Source organism: Pseudochaenichthys georgianus, chromosome 9 (assembly GCF_902827115.2).
Source record: "Pseudochaenichthys georgianus chromosome 9, fPseGeo1.2, whole genome shotgun sequence".
Classification (NCBI taxonomy): Eukaryota; Metazoa; Chordata; class Actinopteri; order Perciformes; family Channichthyidae; genus Pseudochaenichthys; species Pseudochaenichthys georgianus.
The window spans coordinates 7,338,924-7,358,066 of NC_047511.1; the positions used below are offsets into that span (position 1 = coordinate 7,338,924).

Here is a 19,143-nt window from a genome sequence, read left to right on the forward strand (position 1 = left end):
TGAAGGCTACTGGAGAAACTTTGTCTCCGCTTTGTTTGAAACAAATCTGTAGATAAAAATAGTATTAATCAGTGTGCGTTTGACCTTTTTCTATTTCCGATGTTGTGCTCCAACACTCACATTAGATTTGGTCCAAATCATTTTAATGTCCCGAGACTCCCAGCAGAGGACAGTATTATCCATAGAACTCCATTAAATGCATATCAAGTATTTCACTTTTCTTTAAATGTTAACAGGTGTTAAGGTGTTAACAATTTTCTATGCTATATTATGTTTGAGTAAATTATTTTTAAAAAATGACTAGATATTGACATGTATGTTATGAAGCTGTAGCCCTCTAAGACACAGTGGCACTTTGAGCTGCATGCTAATATCAGTGAAAAAGTGTGGGACCAAAATAATGATCTTCAAAGTAAGGCCACATTCAAAGTTAAAACTTGCTTAAAGGTGGGGTATGTCATTTTGGAGAAACCAACTCGAGTGCGCTAGAATTTGAAAGTACACAACCGGAAAGAATCTGCCTCTTCCTTCAGACTTCCTTACAGAGCCCCTGCTCCAACACACACATGACCAATGAGGGCACGAGATTGGTTTGTGCACAGATGGAAGGCTGACAGGTATGGAGCTATTTCAGGGTCATAAGTTTTGATCATTCAAAAAAATACAATTTATTTGAAAGTTCAAGTTTTTATCCTGAACTTTGAAAAATACAATGATGTATTCAAAATAAAAATAAGTATTTGAAATAATGTTTCAGGTTGAATATTATTTTGATTCAGTTCAGCAATTTTTTTGAATAAAATATTTATTTTCAGATTTCCCTTTTATACATATTGATATTTTGAATCCTTATTTTTCCTTCAGTTTCAAATCTTGTTTTTTCAGGTTTCACATTGCTTTTCACCTTCAGATCGCTTTTCACTTTTAGATCGTTTTTTTTCGCTTTCAGACTTTTGACCCTGATGTTGCTTGAGGGGGCGGGGCTTAGATATTTTAAGAGTAGTTTGGCATCCTTAGTGGCAGGCCTCCCTCTGTCATGTTGCCTTCATGGATGTTCGGTAGCGCGAGAAATATAACTCAATACTTTCTATACACAATACTCCCGTTATTGGTGGTAAACAAAACTGATACCAGCGTCTAAGTTCCGTTAAGCGAGCTGTTGAGCATCGTAGTTGGCAACAATCAAGGTATAAGAGCAATAAAGCAATGATAGCAATGAATATATTAAATGCTTTGACAATAAATATATACAAATATTTCATCTGTGGAAGCCGTGGCACTGTAAAAAGCATGACCAATCATCTGCCTATGATGGAAACCTACCTGCCAGCCTTCCATCTCGTGCACAAACTTATCTCGTGCCCTCATTGGTCATGTTCGTGTGTGCCGGAGGAGGGGCTCTGTGAGGAAGTCTGAAGGAAGGGGTAGATTTTTTTGGTTATGTACTTTCAAATTCTAGCGCACTGGAGCTGGTTTCTCCATTCTTACCTAACCTACCTTTAAGCAAGTTTTAACTTTGAATGTGGCTTTACTTTGAAGATTCACATTTCCTGTCATATAAAACCATGTGTTATCTCAGTAAAACATTTCCAAAGAAATCTTACATGAAAACTTTCTCTAGATCTTTCTGTAAATTGTCAAAGATGACATTTGTTACCAATTCAAAATTCCATTACAGAGAAACAAACACAATGCGACACATGTTAGATTAAGGAAATTACAGTTTGAAAATAGTCGCCAACTTTAATCTCAATAAAGCAAATAGAAACGAGCCCTTCAGTTAACATGCAATGTATTATATAAATATGAAACAGCTGTTGCAGAGAAGAACTAAAAACAGAGGTATGTTCTTATCAGAACGGTGGCACAATGTGACCACAGCATCGATCAGGTGAATGTGATCAAGTATTCTGGGTACGCCTGGATGTCATTGAAGACTACAAAGATGGTTGCATTGGCGCTGTCATCTGCCACACTGTCGTACAGGTCTGTGACATTGCTGGAGCTCTTGGTGGGGGGGGTGATCATGCCGGGTATTCCATTGGTGAAGTCTCCCACCAGGACCTTGGCCAGGTACATGCGCTTGTGCTGCTTCCTGTCAGGTCTAGCGTAGCCATGTGAGTATGTCGCGCTCACAGCAAAGTAGGAACCATTGCCAAACTTCGCACCTACTGCACAAAAGAGAGAAAAAAAACGTATCTATAGGTGTGATAATGAAGATGTCAATGGGCACTCCACTATGCCACGGTCAACGGTGTGTTAATGTTGGAAAAGCTCCATGTATATGTAGTCCACCTCCACCTCCCGTCTTCTATGACACTTGAATGCACTGTGTCGTTGACTAAGAGAAGAGTATTTGACTTTTGGTTTAGCCGTTGCATTAACACAGTGAAATGGCTGTAGCTGGAAGTGACATGGAATATGTGGGCAGGTTTTATCAGGAGGAATATCTTCTATAATATTAACTATTAATAATGGGAACTGAGAGGATTTTTCAGACTTTTTAATTAAAAGTAGGGTAGGTAAGAATGGAGAAACCAGCACTAGAATTTAAAAGTACGCAGCCGAAAAGAATCTGCCCCTTCCTTCAGACTTCCTTACAGAGCCCCTCGTCTATGGGAGGGCTGAGGGGCTCACGGCAGCTCGTTAACTGCAGAACAATACGTGAGTCTCCAAACACCAGAAAAGTCCCTAATAACACCATTACAAGTCGTTAGATTAGTCGTTAGTCGCTTTTGACAAAAATAAGTAGCCGGAGGGTTTGGAAAGCCGCCAAATTTAACGACAAAGTTGCCAAGTTGCCAACACCGGCCCCTCCTCCAACACACACGGACGCGCACATGACCAATGAAAGCACGTGATAAGTTTGTGCACGAGATTGACAGGCAGGTAGGCCATCCAATTATTTTAGCCGGCCCGGCCCGTCGTGCTTTTTACAGCGCCACGGCTTCCACATTTGACATGTTTTTATTTATGTATTTATTGTTAAAGCATTTCATGTATTCATTGCAATCGGGATGTTAAGAGCATTCCATGGAATATAACAAGTGAATTACCTACCCCACCTTTAATTACTTATTTTTTGGACATATTGGATATTTGAAACTTTTGGAGCTGAATAAGACCTTTGAAAAGGAACATTTTAAATACTTTACTTTAGTATTTCCCTTCACTCGATATTAAGCTATAGTTACTTTATATAAGATTTTACAAAAAATCATATGACTTCCCTTAAATAAAACCCTTTATTAAAGCTGGGGTAGGTAAGTTTCAGAAACCGGCTCGAGATGCACTTTTTGTTATATTCCATGGAATGCTCTTAACATCCGATAGCAATGAATATCTTAAATGCTTTGACAAAAAATCCATAAAAAAATGTCAAATGTGGAAGCCGTGGCGCTGTAAAAAGCACGACGGATTGGATTGCCGCCCTGTCTGTCAGCCTTCCATCTCGTGCACGCACAAATGTATCTCGTGCCCTCATTGGGCGTGCCGTAATTGGGCGAGCATTGCGCGTTCATGTGTGTTGGAGGAGGTGCTCTGTAAGGAAGTCTGAAGGAAGGGCGGATTCTTTTCGGCTGTGTACTTTCACATTCGAGTGCACTCGAGCCGGTTTCTGAAACGTACCTACCCCGCCTTTAAAGTTGTGACCTCTTAATAAAGCGTGTCTAGTTGAGGCCACGTTACAAGCTTTCACAGTTCCACCAAAGTTTGATTTCTCTTCAGACGGTCTCATTCAAATAACTTGAGTTTGAGGTTGAGGCCCAAAGAGCGAAATGTATAAATATTAGAGTAGCACATGAACAAAATTTACTTTTATCTCTAAATGTTCTAAAAAATCATCACGTATCATAAACGTGCAACGATTAGTCGACTAATCGCCTGAATTGAAGACTATTGGTGGACTAGAACAAATCTTTAGTCGAGGGCAGCTGTAACTAATGTGTTATGTGACGTCTTAATTTGAATAATGACTCACAAATACAGCTGTCGAATAAATACAGAGGATTAAGTAATACTACAGTATTTAAAGAAGTGTTGTCTTTCAGCCAAAGGTCGAACTGAATATTTAGATCTTCCCTCCCAGCAGTATTTTATTTTGCCTTGTGAATGTGCAGAAAGTGTTCTAATGACTCTTTGGTTACCATGTGTTCCGGCGTAGCTGCGGTTGAAGCCTCGTTTGTTGATGTGTTCGATGGACTCGGCTCTAGTGCCGTGGAAGAGCTTCCTCTCGTTGTTGTTGTGTTTGTTCTTCACATCCAGATGTTTCTTTAACAGCTGGTAGCTCTTCCACAGTGTTGTGTTCTGGACTCGTTCAATCTGACAAAGCCAGTAAGAACACAACATGTAAGAGACAGAGAGCGCGGAGTTACAACTTTAACATATTAAAGAATCTTTTGTATCAGTACATTTAGCATTTCAAATATTTCTATTAAAACATTTAAACACTTTTAGTCAATGAAAATATCCTAATTGGATTTAGTCTAATTTAGTAAATATTGCGACATATTGAGAGGCCAATAATCACAGTATTATCTCATTATTATTATTATTATTATTATAATGAAGTAAGACTGTCTTTAATAATAATAACAATAATAATAATTTATAATCATTACATTATATGTTAAAATAAGAATTAATGTATTATTATTATTATTATATGTTAAAATAAAAAAATATATATTGTCGAGATCTTTTCTTAATATGTGTGTTATTGTCCAAAATGCAAAGGCCATTCAAAGTAGCCATTGATTTGTTTTTGCAAGACAATTTAAATGTGGGATAATATAAAAATTAAATTCAGGGTTAAACGACTAATAAATGAGTAAAGAAAGAAACAGTCTCAAGGTGTCGCTGCATATTTATGAAGATCAGATATTGAACATACGCTGATGATGGTGGGCGTGAGGCCGGTGTTTGTTAGCTCTGTCTCCACGTCGGTGTATTCCTGGGATCCCGCAGCGACAGGAAACAGTTTGATGAGATGACCTTTCATGTCATCCCAATGTGAGGGCAGCGCCTCATCATCAGCTGAAAACAATAAACTGGGTTAGCTTTAGAGAATGATACACTTTTGCAAAACCTTCATCTTATTTCAAAGGTCACTATGAACGCAAAATTCAAACTGTTGTTCAAAATAGAGAAAAGCTGGGCTTGCCACGGAGCCCGAAAAGGCAACGTGGGCAACACCTCCGCTTCTCCGTCCCGCGGGCCCACCACCTACGGGAAACAGCGATGGGGTCGGGTGCGCTGCCAGAAGGGTGGCAGTGAAAGCGGAGGGTCTCTACGGACCAGACCCGGGCGACAGAAGCTGGCTTTGGGGACATGGAACGTCCCCTCTCTGGGGGGGGGAGCCGGAACTTGTGCAACGTTACCAGTTGGATCTGGTTGGGCTCACCTCTACGCACAGCGTCAGCTCTGGAACCTTACTTCTTGATAGGGGTTGGACTCTATTCTTCTCCAGAGTTGCCCAAGGTGTGAGGCGCCGGGCGGGTGTGGGGATACTCACAAGCCCCTGGTTGGGGGGCGGAGTTGTCAACGGATCACCATCTGGGTGAACTGGGAACGTCAGGAGGAGTCCCAAGGGGGAGGTCACTGAGGTAGTCAAACGACTCCACAGTGGCAAACACCTGCTGAAGGCTCTGGGTGTTGAGGGACTGTCATGGTTGACACGTCTCATCAATATTGCGGGGAAGTCGGAAACAGTACCGAAGGAGTGGCAGACCGGGGTGGTGGTCCCCCTTATAGAGGCATCACACTACTCAGCCTCCCCGGGAGAGTTTACTCTAACGGCCCGTCCACACAGCGGCGTGCGCTGACGCTTGCCGGCGGGCGTGTCTGAAACTCGACCAACAACCAATCACATGAATCTCCCGCCCCTGACACACAAGCAGCGGTTTGATTGGCTAGAGCTTGTACTGGCATATGATTCGATTGGCTGACGCCTCGCCGAGGCATCAAAAGTTGAACATTGCTCAACTTTTGCAGCGAGCCACGCCAGCTACGCTCCACGTCGCTTCCCACGATGCATTTCGGCTAAAAGTGACGTCACCCCATTCAAAGTGAATGGGGAAGCGTCAACGCACGCCGCTGTGTGGACGGGCCGTAAGGTGCTCGAAAGGAGGGTCAGGCCGATTGTCGAACCTCAGATTGAGGAGGAACAATGCGGATTCCGTCCTGGTCGTGGAACGACGGATCAGCTTTTTACTCTCGCAAGGATCCTGGAGGGGGCCTGGGAGTACGCTTATCCGGTCTACATGTGTTTTGTAGACTTGGAGAAGGCGTATGACCGAGTTCCCAGGGAGATACTGTGGGAGGTGCTGCGGGAGTATGGGGTGAGGGGGTCTCTACTCAGGGCCATCCAATCTGGGGGTCTGCAGTTCGGTGGACTAAGGATTGCACCACTGCTTTTTGCAGATGATGTGGTTCTAATGGCTTCATCGGTCTGCGACCCTTATCACCCACACACAGATGGTTAACCGTTTAAGGGACAGAAATGTATGATTCATAAGAAATCTAAAATATTATCATTCATCATCATCAGAAGTGTGTGGGAGAGAAACTCCCTCTGGAGGGAATAGAGGGATGTTAGCCTCTGCAGACCATTTACATGCACAGAAACATATAGAACACACTACAGGAAAGGGAACCCACTTTAAAAAGGGACTATTTTCTTTCTATTGTATCACTGCTTCTAATTATAGAAGCTTGTGACATCACAAGATGTACATTTTATGCATCAACTTGTCCAGGAGTAGATGCAGCTATCCGTTATAATGACTCATTACACGATAACAGTGATGACGACTTCTGCAGAAGGAAGTTTGCTGAACAGATGACACGTGAGTGTGCTCCACTGGGCAGCATGAATGAGCACTAAAACAGATCACTTACCTTTAAACTCCTTCCTAAGTATCTCCAACGGTTTATTCCCTTTCACTGACACTGCATTTAGCTTCATGACATCAGCATGGTATTTTTCATTGTTGATCTTGATCGTCACAATCTGCTGCTTTTTCTCCCGAGCCTCCTCCAGGGTGAGGTTGGTTTCGTCGTCGAAGGGCACCATGATCCCTCGGAAGTCAAATTGCCACTCCACGTGTCCTTTGATCATCGACGCCTTGCCCTTCCTGTTCTCCGACCTCTCCACCTTGCGGATGATGTCCCTGACGGTCAGAAAAAAACCTATTTCAAAAAACAAGAACTGCAAAAATCACATTATCATCCCATTACCCCTAAAACCGGAGCAACATCTTCAGCAGCCACAAGTGTGTTCCAAGAACAGTTAATAGTTAATATACTCTATTTGTTTAAGTAATAAGTAAGACTTAATAAAACAACAATTTAAATCTCATTTTAATTGGGTTTCATTATTTCAAAATTGCTTCAGTTTACTTTAAACCAGATCAAGAAGTTGATGAGGCCTACTTTTTATAATGACTAAACTGTGGCTTTCTACAAAGACATTTACATATTCTACTTATTGTAGGTTAGAACATTAAGTAAAAGTTTAAACTAGTTTTGGGAAGAAAGAGATATAGTGCTCTTCCTCTCAGACAGTTCTGCCGGTGCCAGGCTCATGCAGCTAGCCAGATCCAGTAATGATTGACCCGACACTAGAGAATAGGATTATTCATAGCTAGTCAAGCTACTGCAAGATGGCTAATTGTGATAGGACTAACTAGAAGCATGTGTTTTTGTGAAGCTGACCGTGGAGCGGCCCGACCCAGCAAGGAGGCAAAGGCAGAACGTCCAACATACAACCCGGTGTGGGCATTTATTACTCAATCTCGCTGTTCACGTGAGCACAGTCACCGGCCACAAGGGTCTCACACACACTCCCAGCCACACAGACAGGGAAACAGAGCCTGAATACCTACACACTAATCAGCCAACAAGACACAGGTGAGGGGGGAGGAGACAGCACAGGGCACCAGGTGCACACGATCAGGAGTAACAGACATGGGGAAAGGGAAACACTTTTCAAAATAAAAGCACATGTGCAATAGTACAAGGCCCGAGGCCGTCAGTCCACAGTGACGAAGCCATCTCCGTCACATGTCCTCCTTCCTCTCCCGAAAGAGAACAGTACCTCGTTCCTGTGACACTTGTTGATCTTGGCCATGTTGCTCTCCTCCATGTGTCTCCACTCCGCCCGGTGTTTCTGCTTCCCCTTGTGCCGCATGGTTTCCTCAGAGGGGGGCGTGAAGTCGGAAGGAAGCGTCCCTTTCATCCTCAACTCTTTCTCCCGCTCCTTCGCGATGGCCTCCGTCAGGTTCTCCACGTACGCCGCCTTCTCCGCCTGCAGCGTCTTCATCACCTGCTTCTCCACCTGAGTCTGAGCGGCTGACAGGGCCTCTGCATGAGCCTGAGCCCTTATCTCCTCCAGCTGTCGCTGCATGACACGCTCTCTCTCCCGACGGATCCCCTCGGCTGTTTTCACCCGCTTGTCCTCCGCTAGAAAAGCATCTTCCTTGTCTTTAAGTTTCTTCTCCTGCAGGCGTATCAGACGAGCCTCCTCCACTAAGCGCATCTCCTCTTCCTTTCCCAGCTTCCCTTCTTCCTGCCTCTGCAACCTGAGCTGCTCCTCTTTCTCTTCCATCGGGGAAACCTGTTCCTGTATCCGTGAAAACGGCTGCTCCATGTTCCTCAAACGGCACTCCTCCCGCTTGAATCTGGCTGTCTCATACTGCAGGAATGACTTCATCATCTCCCTCAGTTCCTCCATCGTTTTCACCTCCTCACTTGCTCAATCCCACTTCTGACACCATTTGTGAGACAGCGAGCCTTTTAGCGGCTGGATTTCCAGTGAAAGAACCAAACACGAGAGGAGGTAGAGTTGCACACCATCGTGTCTTTATTTCACAACCACCATAAAGAACAGCCAGCCAGCCAGCCAGCATGGAGGTGTTCACCCCTTTCCTCCGACTGAAGACTGGCTCTTTTATAGAGCATCTTATTGGGAGAAACCATTCACAGGTGAGTAGGGGTGTAACGGTATCCGTATTCGTCCCGTACCGTCACGGTTCGGCACATGCAGTCACACACGAATACGCCTTTTTTTACGAGTGGGAAAAAAGTCTGTCCTTCAGGGCAGTATCCACTACACTATTTATAATCCAGGGGGCGGTATTGCGCCTAAAAGCTGTTTGCCAGCCGCCCTTAACCCTCCGGTATCACTGTGGACGTTTTTGTCCATATGGGTAATTTTTCACTTTTCATTTTGCAATAACTTTGGTTGTGTTGGTGCAAACGGCCTGCATTTTTGTAACAAGGCTATTTTCTCGATCTATTTTGGAATTCAATTAAAAAAAATTCAAATCGGTCTTTAATTCACTGTGTAACAAATCGACTACGCAAATTAGTCATTCGAGACAAAAATGTCCACTGCAAAAGACTTTGATAAAAACATTATATTAAAAGGTTTTTTTCACAACTTCTTTGGGTTCAATCTTTAAAGCAACTTCCGCCCTAATAGAAAATACCAAAAATGTAATCATTTTCAGGATTTTAACCCTTTCAATGCCATTTTGAAAACATGAAACCGCTGTTTTTTTTCATGATGAAAACAGAGAAAATTAGTTATTTTCCCAAAAATACATATCTGGAGACTGGCTCTTTTTTTTTTATCACAGTCTTGGATATGTCAAAGATTAGCAACAAAATGGATTTTTTTGCATTATTAGTTTTTGCACAAAATCAGATTGAACAAAAAAGTTACAAATTAGTCATTCGGGACAAAAAAGTCCACTTCCAAAAACTGCTCTAAAATGACAACAGATTAATATTTTTTAAAACTTTTTGGGGTTAAATCTTTCAATCAACTTCAGTCCAGATCGAAAATACCAAATGTTAAATTATGTTCAGGATTTTAACCCTTGAACTGCCAGTTTTAAAACATGAATTTGCGTTTTCTATGAAAAACATGCACAAAAAGGCAGTTATTTTCCATATAATAAATGTTGGGGGGGTCGACTTTTTTTTTTTTTATCACAGTCTTGGATATGTCAAAGATTAGCAACAACATTTTTTTTGTTGCATTATTAGTTTTTGCACAAAATCAGATTGAACAAAAAAAGTTACAAATTAGTCATTTGGGACAAAAATGTCCACTTCCAAAAACTGCTCTAAAATGACAACAGATTAATATTTTTTAAAACTCTTTGGGGTTAAATCTTTCAATCAACTTCAGTCCTGATCAAACATATCAAATGTTAAATTATGTTCAGGATTTTAACCCTTGAACTGCCAGTTTTAAAACATGAATTTGCGTTTTCTATGAAAAACATGCACAAAAAAGCAGTTATTTTCCATATTATAAATGTTGGGAGGTTCGGCTTTTTTTTTTTTTTATCACAGTCTTGGATATGTCAAAGATTAGCAACAACATTTATTTTGGTGGATTATTAGTTTTTGCACAGAATCAGATTAGAAAAAATTTCCCATCCACTTCCATTATAACCACATCTTTTGATCTCTCGCCATACCGGTATAAAATCATGCATTTTGTAATGTCAGGGTTTTATATTGGAGGAAAATAGTTCAATTTGTCCTTTTTACTGTATATGACCAGATGTGACATTTTACATTGAATTACATGCTTGTCATGTCTTGGTTTACAGTTTACAGCATTCACAATTTCCCCCTCATCTCTTTACCTTTGATGTGTGTGAGAATGTAGGAGTAAGTGTTCTCTCATGGCATTTTGTTTTTCATTTGTGCTGTTGCATGTGTCTTAGAGGTAAACAGAGGTATGATCTTGACCCAGCTTGACCTTTTTGTTTAGAATTGTTTGGAACTTCAAAGGCTTTGATAATGTCTCTTTAGCATACAAACATACACAGCCATACATGCACTAAGTCAATAAGCGAACACCTGGCTGCAAAGCCAGATCCATAAATATGTGTAGTTTGGCTGGCTGGTCGTTTCATTCCTGTGATACGCAACAAGCGAGTAAGATGAAGAGGCGCTTCTCTGTGGAAGAAGCTAGGGATATGGTGATGCAGCCGGCAACCTCCAGCGAGCTGCTGGACTCTTCTTCTGAATCAGAAACAACCTCAGAAGAAGAATGTGATGTGGAGTTTGTAGTGGAGTCTGATCCTTCTTCTTCTGACCCTTCCACTGAAACTGCAGAGGAAACAGAAGATTCTGGCAGTGGGTGGACATCAACAAATTGTGAAATCTGGTCTCCCTCTAACAACGACACGCTGCGCTACATTCCCGCTGCCAGAGGTTTGGTTCCAGGGCCCACGCGTTATGCCATTACAAGAATTGATGACGTGGAATCCTCCTTCAATTTATTTTTCACTGCTGAGATCATCAGTAGTATTGTCGACATGACAAACTTGCAGGGGGGATGTTCGTTGGCAAACTGGAGTGATGTGGATGCCACAGATATTCGTGCATACATCGGTCTCCTGATGTTGGCTGGAGTGTACAAATCGAAGGGCGAATCCACCCGCAGCCTCTGGGATGACCACAGTGGACGTGCCATCTTCCGTGCCACAATGACCCACACCAAATTCCGGTTGATGAATACCACCCTCCGGTTTGACGACAAGCTGATGAGACCTTCCTGTCACAGAGAAGACAAGCTTGCCCCCATCCGCTCTCTCTGGGAGAAGTGGACACATCGCCTTCCGATGCTTTTCAACCCTGGTGAAGATGTGTGTGTGGATTAGCAGCTTGTCCCCTTCAGAGGCTGCTGCAAATTCCGGCAATACATACCAAGCAAGCCAGCAAAGTATGGGCTAAAAATCTGGATCACCGCTGACGTTGAAACCTCCTATGCCTGGAAGTGCCAGATTTACACCGGTAAAGCTGCTGGCAGTGCTGCCGAGGTGGGCCAGGGAAAGCGTGTCGTCCTGGAAATGACAGAGGGGCTCCAAGGGATCACTGTGACTTGTGACAATTTGTTCACGTCATATGCACTTGTGCTTTTTACTGCTGTGGATCCCTCCTGGAAGCAAGCCAAGTCCTTCAGGAGGAGGCTTTTCTTGGAGGAGTTGGGGAGATCTCTGGTGTCTGCAAAAATCATGCGGAGAAAGCATCCACCTCGTACACCGGCTGCTGTTACCATAGTGGCGGACATACAGGCCTCGACAGCTGCCCCTGACACCGGCACAACCGCAAGCGGCTCCACAAAAAAGAGGGGACTGTGCTGGATGTGCACTGGGAAAAGTTCACCTGCAGAGAGCACCAAATCCCCTGCTGCAGGTTCTGCTGGATGAACTGATCTCTCTCTCTCTCTCTCGCACGCACATACACACATTATTTGTTATCTCCATCTATCTTACTCCGTCTCTAACACACATACTTGCTCTATCTTCATCCATCTCTCATTTTATTCAACACACACTCATACATATCATTGTTCTGTTTTGACAATTTGATTTGTTCATGAATGTTGATTGCAGTTTGCTGTTTAGAAAATAAATGTTGACATTGATACATCTGATGCTGATTTAAAAATGATTTCAAAGAAAGTTGAAAATAGTATTACTTCAGTGTTTTTATAGGTCATATAATTCAATGGTAAAATGTCACATCTGGTGATATACAGTAAAAAGGGACACATTGAACTATTTTCCTCCAATATAAAACCCTGACATTATAAAATGCATGATTATATACCGGTATGGCGGAGAGATCAAAAGATGTGGTTATAATGGGAGTGGATGGGACACGAGTGGCTAATGTGTGACTTTTTTTGTTCAATCTGATTTTGTGCAAAAACTAATAATGCAAAAAAAAAAATGTTGTTGCTAATCTTTGACATATCCAAGACTGTGATAAAAAAAAAAAAGCCGACCCCCCCAACATTTAATATATGTAAAATAACTGCCTTTTTGTGCATGTTTTTCATAGAAAACGCAAATTCATGTTTTAAAACTGGCAGTTCAAGGGTTAAAATCCTGAACATAATTTAACATTTGGTATTTTTGATCAGGACTGAAGTTGATTGAAAGATTTAACCCCAAAAAGCTTTTAAAAATATTAATCTGTTGTCATTTTAGAGCAGTTTTTGGAAGTGGACATTTTTGTCCCGAATGACTAATATGTAACTTTTTTGTTCAATCTGATTTTGTGCAAAAACTAATAATCAACCAAAATAAATGTTGTTGCTAATCTTTGACATATCCAAGACTGTGATAAAAAAAAAAAAAGCCGACCCCCCCAACATTTAATATATGTAAAATAACTGCCTTTTTGTGCATGTTTTTCATAGAAAACGCAAATTCATGTTTTCAAACTGGCAGTTCAAGGGTTAAAATCCTGAACATAATTTAACATTTGGTATTTTTGATCAGGACTGAAGTTGATTGAAAGATTTAACCCCAAAAAGTTTTAAAAAACATTAATCTGTTGTCATTTTAGAGCAGTTTTTGGAAGTGGACATTTTTGTCCCGAATGACTAATTTGTAACTTTTTTGTTCAATCTGATTTTGTGCAAAAACTAATAATGCAAAAAAATCCATTTTGTTGCTAATCTTTGACATATCCAAGACTGTTATAAAAAAAAAAGAGCCAGTCTCCAGATATGTATTTTTGGGAAAATAACTCATTTTCTCTGTTTTCATCATGAAAAAAACCAGCGGTTTCATGTTTTCAAAATGGCATTGAAAGGGTTAAAATCCTGAAAATGATTACATTTTTGGTATTTTCTATTAGGGCGGAAGTTGCTTTAAAGATTGAACCCAAAAAAGTTGTGAAAAAAACCTTTTAATATAATGTTTTTATCAAAGTATTTTGCAGTGGACATTTTTGTCTCGAATGACTAATTTGCATAGTCCAATCGAATGATACCGGAGGGTTAAACAACAAATGAAGAACAAGAAGAAACACAACAACAAAACGAACTAAATACAAGAAGAAGAAAAGTTAGTATGGCGATTTCAGATAACACACAGGAGCTAGAACCCACCTGCTTCTTTTAAATCAGCTGTGTGGGAACATTTCGGGTTCCCTGTGGACTACAATAACGATGAAGTGTGCGAGTGGTGGATCCGACGAGGACGGTGTGTCGGCGTTGTTCTACAGCGGTGCGGTATGCTAATGATGACACGCCAAACATGCTAACTCATATCAGAAGGCATCACCCAGATTTGCCACTCACCGGAGCCCGGCAAAAGACAACAGCTGTTCAACAGCTGATCCCCGCTGTTTTTAAGAAGCCAATAGACATGAGAGCCGTGAAACCAAAATAAATAACGGACGCTTTTGGCATATGTTTTTCAACGACTTTGCGCTCTTGAAACACTTTATTATTATTTATGATGTAAGACATTCTTTTTAGTTTTACAGCTTGATGAAACCTTTTTGTTTGACATCAGCCATTATAGATACTATGGCCATCTGAGTGTGTGGTACTGTGTATGGTTTGTTTTTAACTGTTTAATACAGTTAATTATTCAAAATGTCAGAGTGCCTTATTTTAAGACTGAAACTTGCACTACTGTTCAAAAATAAATAACAACAAACCTGGAATTATGCATTTGGGACTTTTTTTTGCTTTTTCTTGTTGTACCGAACCGTACCGAACCGTGACCCCCAAACCGAGGTACGAACCGAACCGTGACTTCTGTGAACCGTTACACCCCTACAGGCAGGGCCGCCTTAATGCACAGGCTGACCTGGGCTGAAGCCCAGGGGCCTACGGAGATCAGGGGCCTATCATGAGAGAATATAACATTTTTAAAAAAAAATGTCATTAAAAAAAAAAAGTTTTTTATTTCGGATGTTTTTACAAAACATTTAAATAAACAAAGTCTTGGCTTTCAGAATATGAAACTTTTATTTCCAAAATCACACGATAAATAAATTGTTGAAGCTTGTAAAGGGAAGATGACAGCTCTCACTCGCCACTCACTCCTCCTCCCTCCGGCTGACATTATGAAGGTAGGCGTATAGTAATCATAGATAACACGGCAGGGTCCGTTACAGTTTGTTTTCATCTGGTTTCAAATAAACAAAGTCTTGGCTTTCAGAATATTAAAATTGTTTCGGCAAATTCAGATAAATACAACTTTGAAGCTTCGGCATAATTACAAGCGGAGAACGGAGTAACTTGACGTCACAGCAGGCATAACAACAGCCTGTGTTTCTCGTGAGTGTTTTCCCCGGGAAACAAACACAACACACACAAACGCAAAAATACACAAACACACACACTCGCAAGCTTCCCCGAGAAAAGTAATCCATACGAAAATATCTTCCCTCCGTAGTATTTTGATAATTTGCTCCGCTAATCAATCAGATCGATGGATTCCAGAGATGACTCCGAAACAGTCAGTAGGCATCACTTAACAGCAAATCAGAATGAGAATATGTTTCACATGTGACTTATTCAAATTGCGAGTGATTCAGTGACAGATGAAGGTTGTTTAGGAGAAAAAGTTTGATAAGAAAAAGTTTGAGTGGCGCTCGGGAAAGGAAATTGTTGAGGGAAAAGGAGTTTCGAGACAAGCAGCTATTACAAAAAATGCCGAAGCTTACAGGTTATTTTAAACCTGTAGGCCAGGATGAGGAGTTAGGACAGATGAGTTCTATACCGAGCGGTAGCGGTGCCGGCCGCGGGGCCTCGGAGCCAAGTAGGCCGTCTGGTTCTGAGAGCGATGGAGTAGCGGGAGAGGAAGAACAGACAGGAGGGACATTATCTGTTGGAGGGGATGAGAGGACGACGAGGACTTGCTACGTGGAGGGGAGCCAACGGCAACCGGACAGATACATGAGGGAGGCCCGATACGTCACTCATCTGGAGGAGAGGACCAGGCGCGCGCAGAGCAGAGTGGAGAAGTGCGATCACAGAACCTGCCAAGGCTATAAATGACTTTCATTTGTTGTTTAAATAGGGGGCCCACAAAACCTATCAGCCCCAGGGCCTGATGGCAGGTTAAGGCGGGCCTGCCTACAGGTGAGCCATTATAAATACACATGTCATCATAATTGGTATAACGATAATCTATAATATTCTATGCACGTATGGTTTATAGCCAGCTGTTAATTTAACCCCAAAACCCACATTATAACTGACCATAATATATAGAAATACATGGGGTAACAGAAACCCCTACGCCCATCCCGCCACTTGGTTCGTCCCGGAACCTTCTTTAGTCAGTGTTTGTTTTCCCCTGAGGACCTTTTGGCCAAACACACTGGAGCGGACACGGGACGAAACAGCATGGGTAAGCGATGGACGTAACTAGTGATGGCGAGATGAAGCCTTATGAAGCTTTCCAGCCAATTGGTTCGCAAAAGGGTTCATCTCATGAGGCTTCATCATGGGCTTCATCTGAACACAAACCCCCTGTTGGTCAAAGTGTGTAAAACAGGCAGATTGGACATCTCAACAGTGTGCTCTATCTCATACCGAGTTCCCAATGAGTAAAGCCTTAGAATAACTCTAAACAACGAACATTAAATCATATGTTCATGTTAACAATATTGTATTTATTCCAGTTGAATGATTGTGATTGAAAAGCCTAAGGAGGCTGGTAAACATTGCAAAGAGGGATTTGTATTCCTTAATAATATTCTTAAACGTAACCATGTTGTAGCCTAAGAAAGGCTAAACCATATCAAAGAATACATTTATTAACTACATTATCTCATTTAGCTGTAGCTTTTATAAACAACAACAAATACGTATTGTTCAGTCGTTGAACCAGGGACCCTGCGGTCATGAGTCAACTGCTTTCCAGCTGAGCCGCAGCACACACTGAAGCTCCCTGAAAACACTGCAAGATATCTATTCCTGTATTTATTGATGTTTTTGTTCCTACTTTTATTTATGCTTTTATTCATTGATACTTATGACATGTTCCGACCTCTATATGAGTGAGGGTGTGAGCTCTCTTAATTACATCGTGTCACCGGGCCCGGGTACAGGAGGGGTTATATTGTTAGTATACATCCATGGGTATTATGAGCGTTGTGGTTCAACGGTTCAACCGATCTGAAGCGCTTCCTGAAGCAGTCACGTGGTATCGACAGGCAGCGAGGCTTCGTTTGTCATCGATGACGTCACTGGCCCAAAACGATACAAGCCTCGAAACATGCTTCACAAAAAGCTTCGTGGATTACTCGACACACGCTCCGAAGCCTCGGCGCAATATGTAACATCACTAGACGTAACCTTTACACAGTGTTCACTTCTACAATGAATGCAACTTAATGTCATGAGTCATGACATATACACGCTAAAACAGGACATCTGCACACAATGACTAATCTCATCCGCTGTCAATATTACACAATCATAAACACTCTCGGCGCTCTCGCTATAACTCCCCTCTCTTTTCAGGTGGAGCCGAGGACCGACAGCCAGACGACATTCCAAATAATACGGTTTAATCATTTAACAACTACTACATCAATAAATAGTATAGATTATATAAAAATGTGCAAATAGGCCATGTCAAACTGTACTGTGCAAATCATGCTAATAAAGTGCAAACTGTTCACTAAAGTGCTGAGTGACATTATTACTGTGCAAAAGGAAGTCGTTATATATAAATTGCAAACCCATGTGCAATATTACAAGGCCCCCAAAGCCGTCAGTCCATAGTAACGAAGTTACCTTCGTTACAGTTTTGCTCGGCTCACTGGTCCCGTCGTGCATGGACATGGCCAAGCTCATGATATGAAAGCCTGTTTATCAAAAGACACCTGAACAATAGGCATTGCTAGGCTTGGTTAAATGCAGTGTTCTGATTGGTCAAGTTGCAGTCTTTTTTTCGCTGGCAGACCGCTGCTAAGGATAAGAGACCTTTACTGACCAGGAGGCCGTTCTGATCAAGGGACTATATGCAGTCCTATGAAAAGCTGTGGACAACAAACACATGTGTTTTCATCCATCACAACACCATGGAATACTTTTTGAATAATTCATTTTTATATTTTTTTGAGAGCACAAAACTTTGGATTCATGATAGTTAAACTGTCCCCAAAGAAGAAAAAAAGAGAAGAACAAGTTAACAATAAAAGTGTTGGGATCCTGATCACCCTGTGCTCTTTTCCCATTAATTATACAGCTGTTTCTATTAGGTGTAAAAATTACCCCACAGCGTTTCTAGGTATAAATGTCCTATATAATTTGTTCTACTACCTCCCAAAATCCCTGGATGATAAATAAACCCATTTTGAGAAATGCTCATTTTAACCTGTTAAGCCCCAAGCCTGTTTTTCCGGCCTTAGGCTCGAAAATGACATTCCCAGAACAATTGACTATATCTTCACTTCTAAAAAGGGTAAATTAATCATCTTTTTTCTCAAAGCAATGATAAACCTTTGAGTTGGATGTAGAAGAGTCAGAATCAATATAGATTTTGTTTTATTTTAAAGTAGATTGAGATTAAACATAGTAAATAAATGTAAATTATAGTGTCCGTCCAAAAAAAAAACATTTGGCGCGTTCACACCGCAGTACTTTTCCCCCTTTAGTTCCGATATAGTTCCGAAATGTTGCGTTCACACCAAAAAAATCCGGAACTAAAATTAGTTCATGAGTAGGGTTCCGGTTCGGAACCGGTTTCAACATTTCGATTCCAACAGCATCATTTAGAAATGTGAATTTCGGTTCCGCTTTTCGATGCCTGAGGAAATGTTTCTCGCCGCTCTCCGTAGCCTACTGTATGACTGCGGCGGGGCGGGAAATGTAGCGTTGTACCTACACTTCCTACAGCGTAACCTGGGACCAGGGGCCTCATTTATAAAGGGATATACGCTCCAAAAATGGCGTACGCCAGTTTCGACGCAATGTTTGCAATTTATAAAATACTAACTTGACTCGAAAACTTGCGGTCCTCCACGCAAACTCTAACCCATGCGTACGCACTAAGCAAAAAAACGGGAGAGACGAGAAACTGCGACACCATTGGCAGAAGGAAGAATGGAGAGAAATATGTGGAAATAATACCATAAATAAAATGTTACCTCATTTATAATATATGAAGAATTCATTTTCAAACATTGATTAAAGCCAATCTTAAAATGATTAAACAAACGCCTGTGTGAGACTCCTCAGTGCACACAAAAACATAACTTGGAGAAATAAATAAATACGGATATGTTATTTAAAACCACCTCGAATATGTTGTGTTAATGTTATGAAATGTTTTCTCATAAATGATGCGGTAAGCA

The 19,143-nt window shown here is 41.4% G+C and overlaps 1 protein-coding gene across 3 annotated transcripts in view; it reads right to left on the reverse strand.

Annotated features, from left to right (window-relative positions):
* Positions 1 to 1,723: 1,723 nt before the first annotated feature.
* The window catches only part of LOC117452181 (protein mono-ADP-ribosyltransferase PARP14-like), a 44,463-nt gene continuing 27,043 nt past the window's right edge, over positions 1,724 to 19,143 (reverse strand). For all 3 annotated transcript variants that reach the window (XM_071204321.1, XM_071204320.1, XM_034090664.2), the window contains exons 20-23: positions 6,898 to 7,169; positions 4,892 to 5,034; positions 4,146 to 4,320; positions 1,724 to 2,171 (exon numbers count right to left, since the gene is read on the reverse strand). In XM_071204321.1, coding sequence (XP_071060422.1) covers positions 1,888 to 2,171; positions 4,146 to 4,320; positions 4,892 to 5,034; positions 6,898 to 7,169 — 874 coding nt within the window. In that variant the 3' untranslated portion in view covers positions 1,724 to 1,887. The remainder of the gene's footprint in view (positions 2,172 to 4,145; positions 4,321 to 4,891; positions 5,035 to 6,897; positions 7,170 to 19,143) is intronic.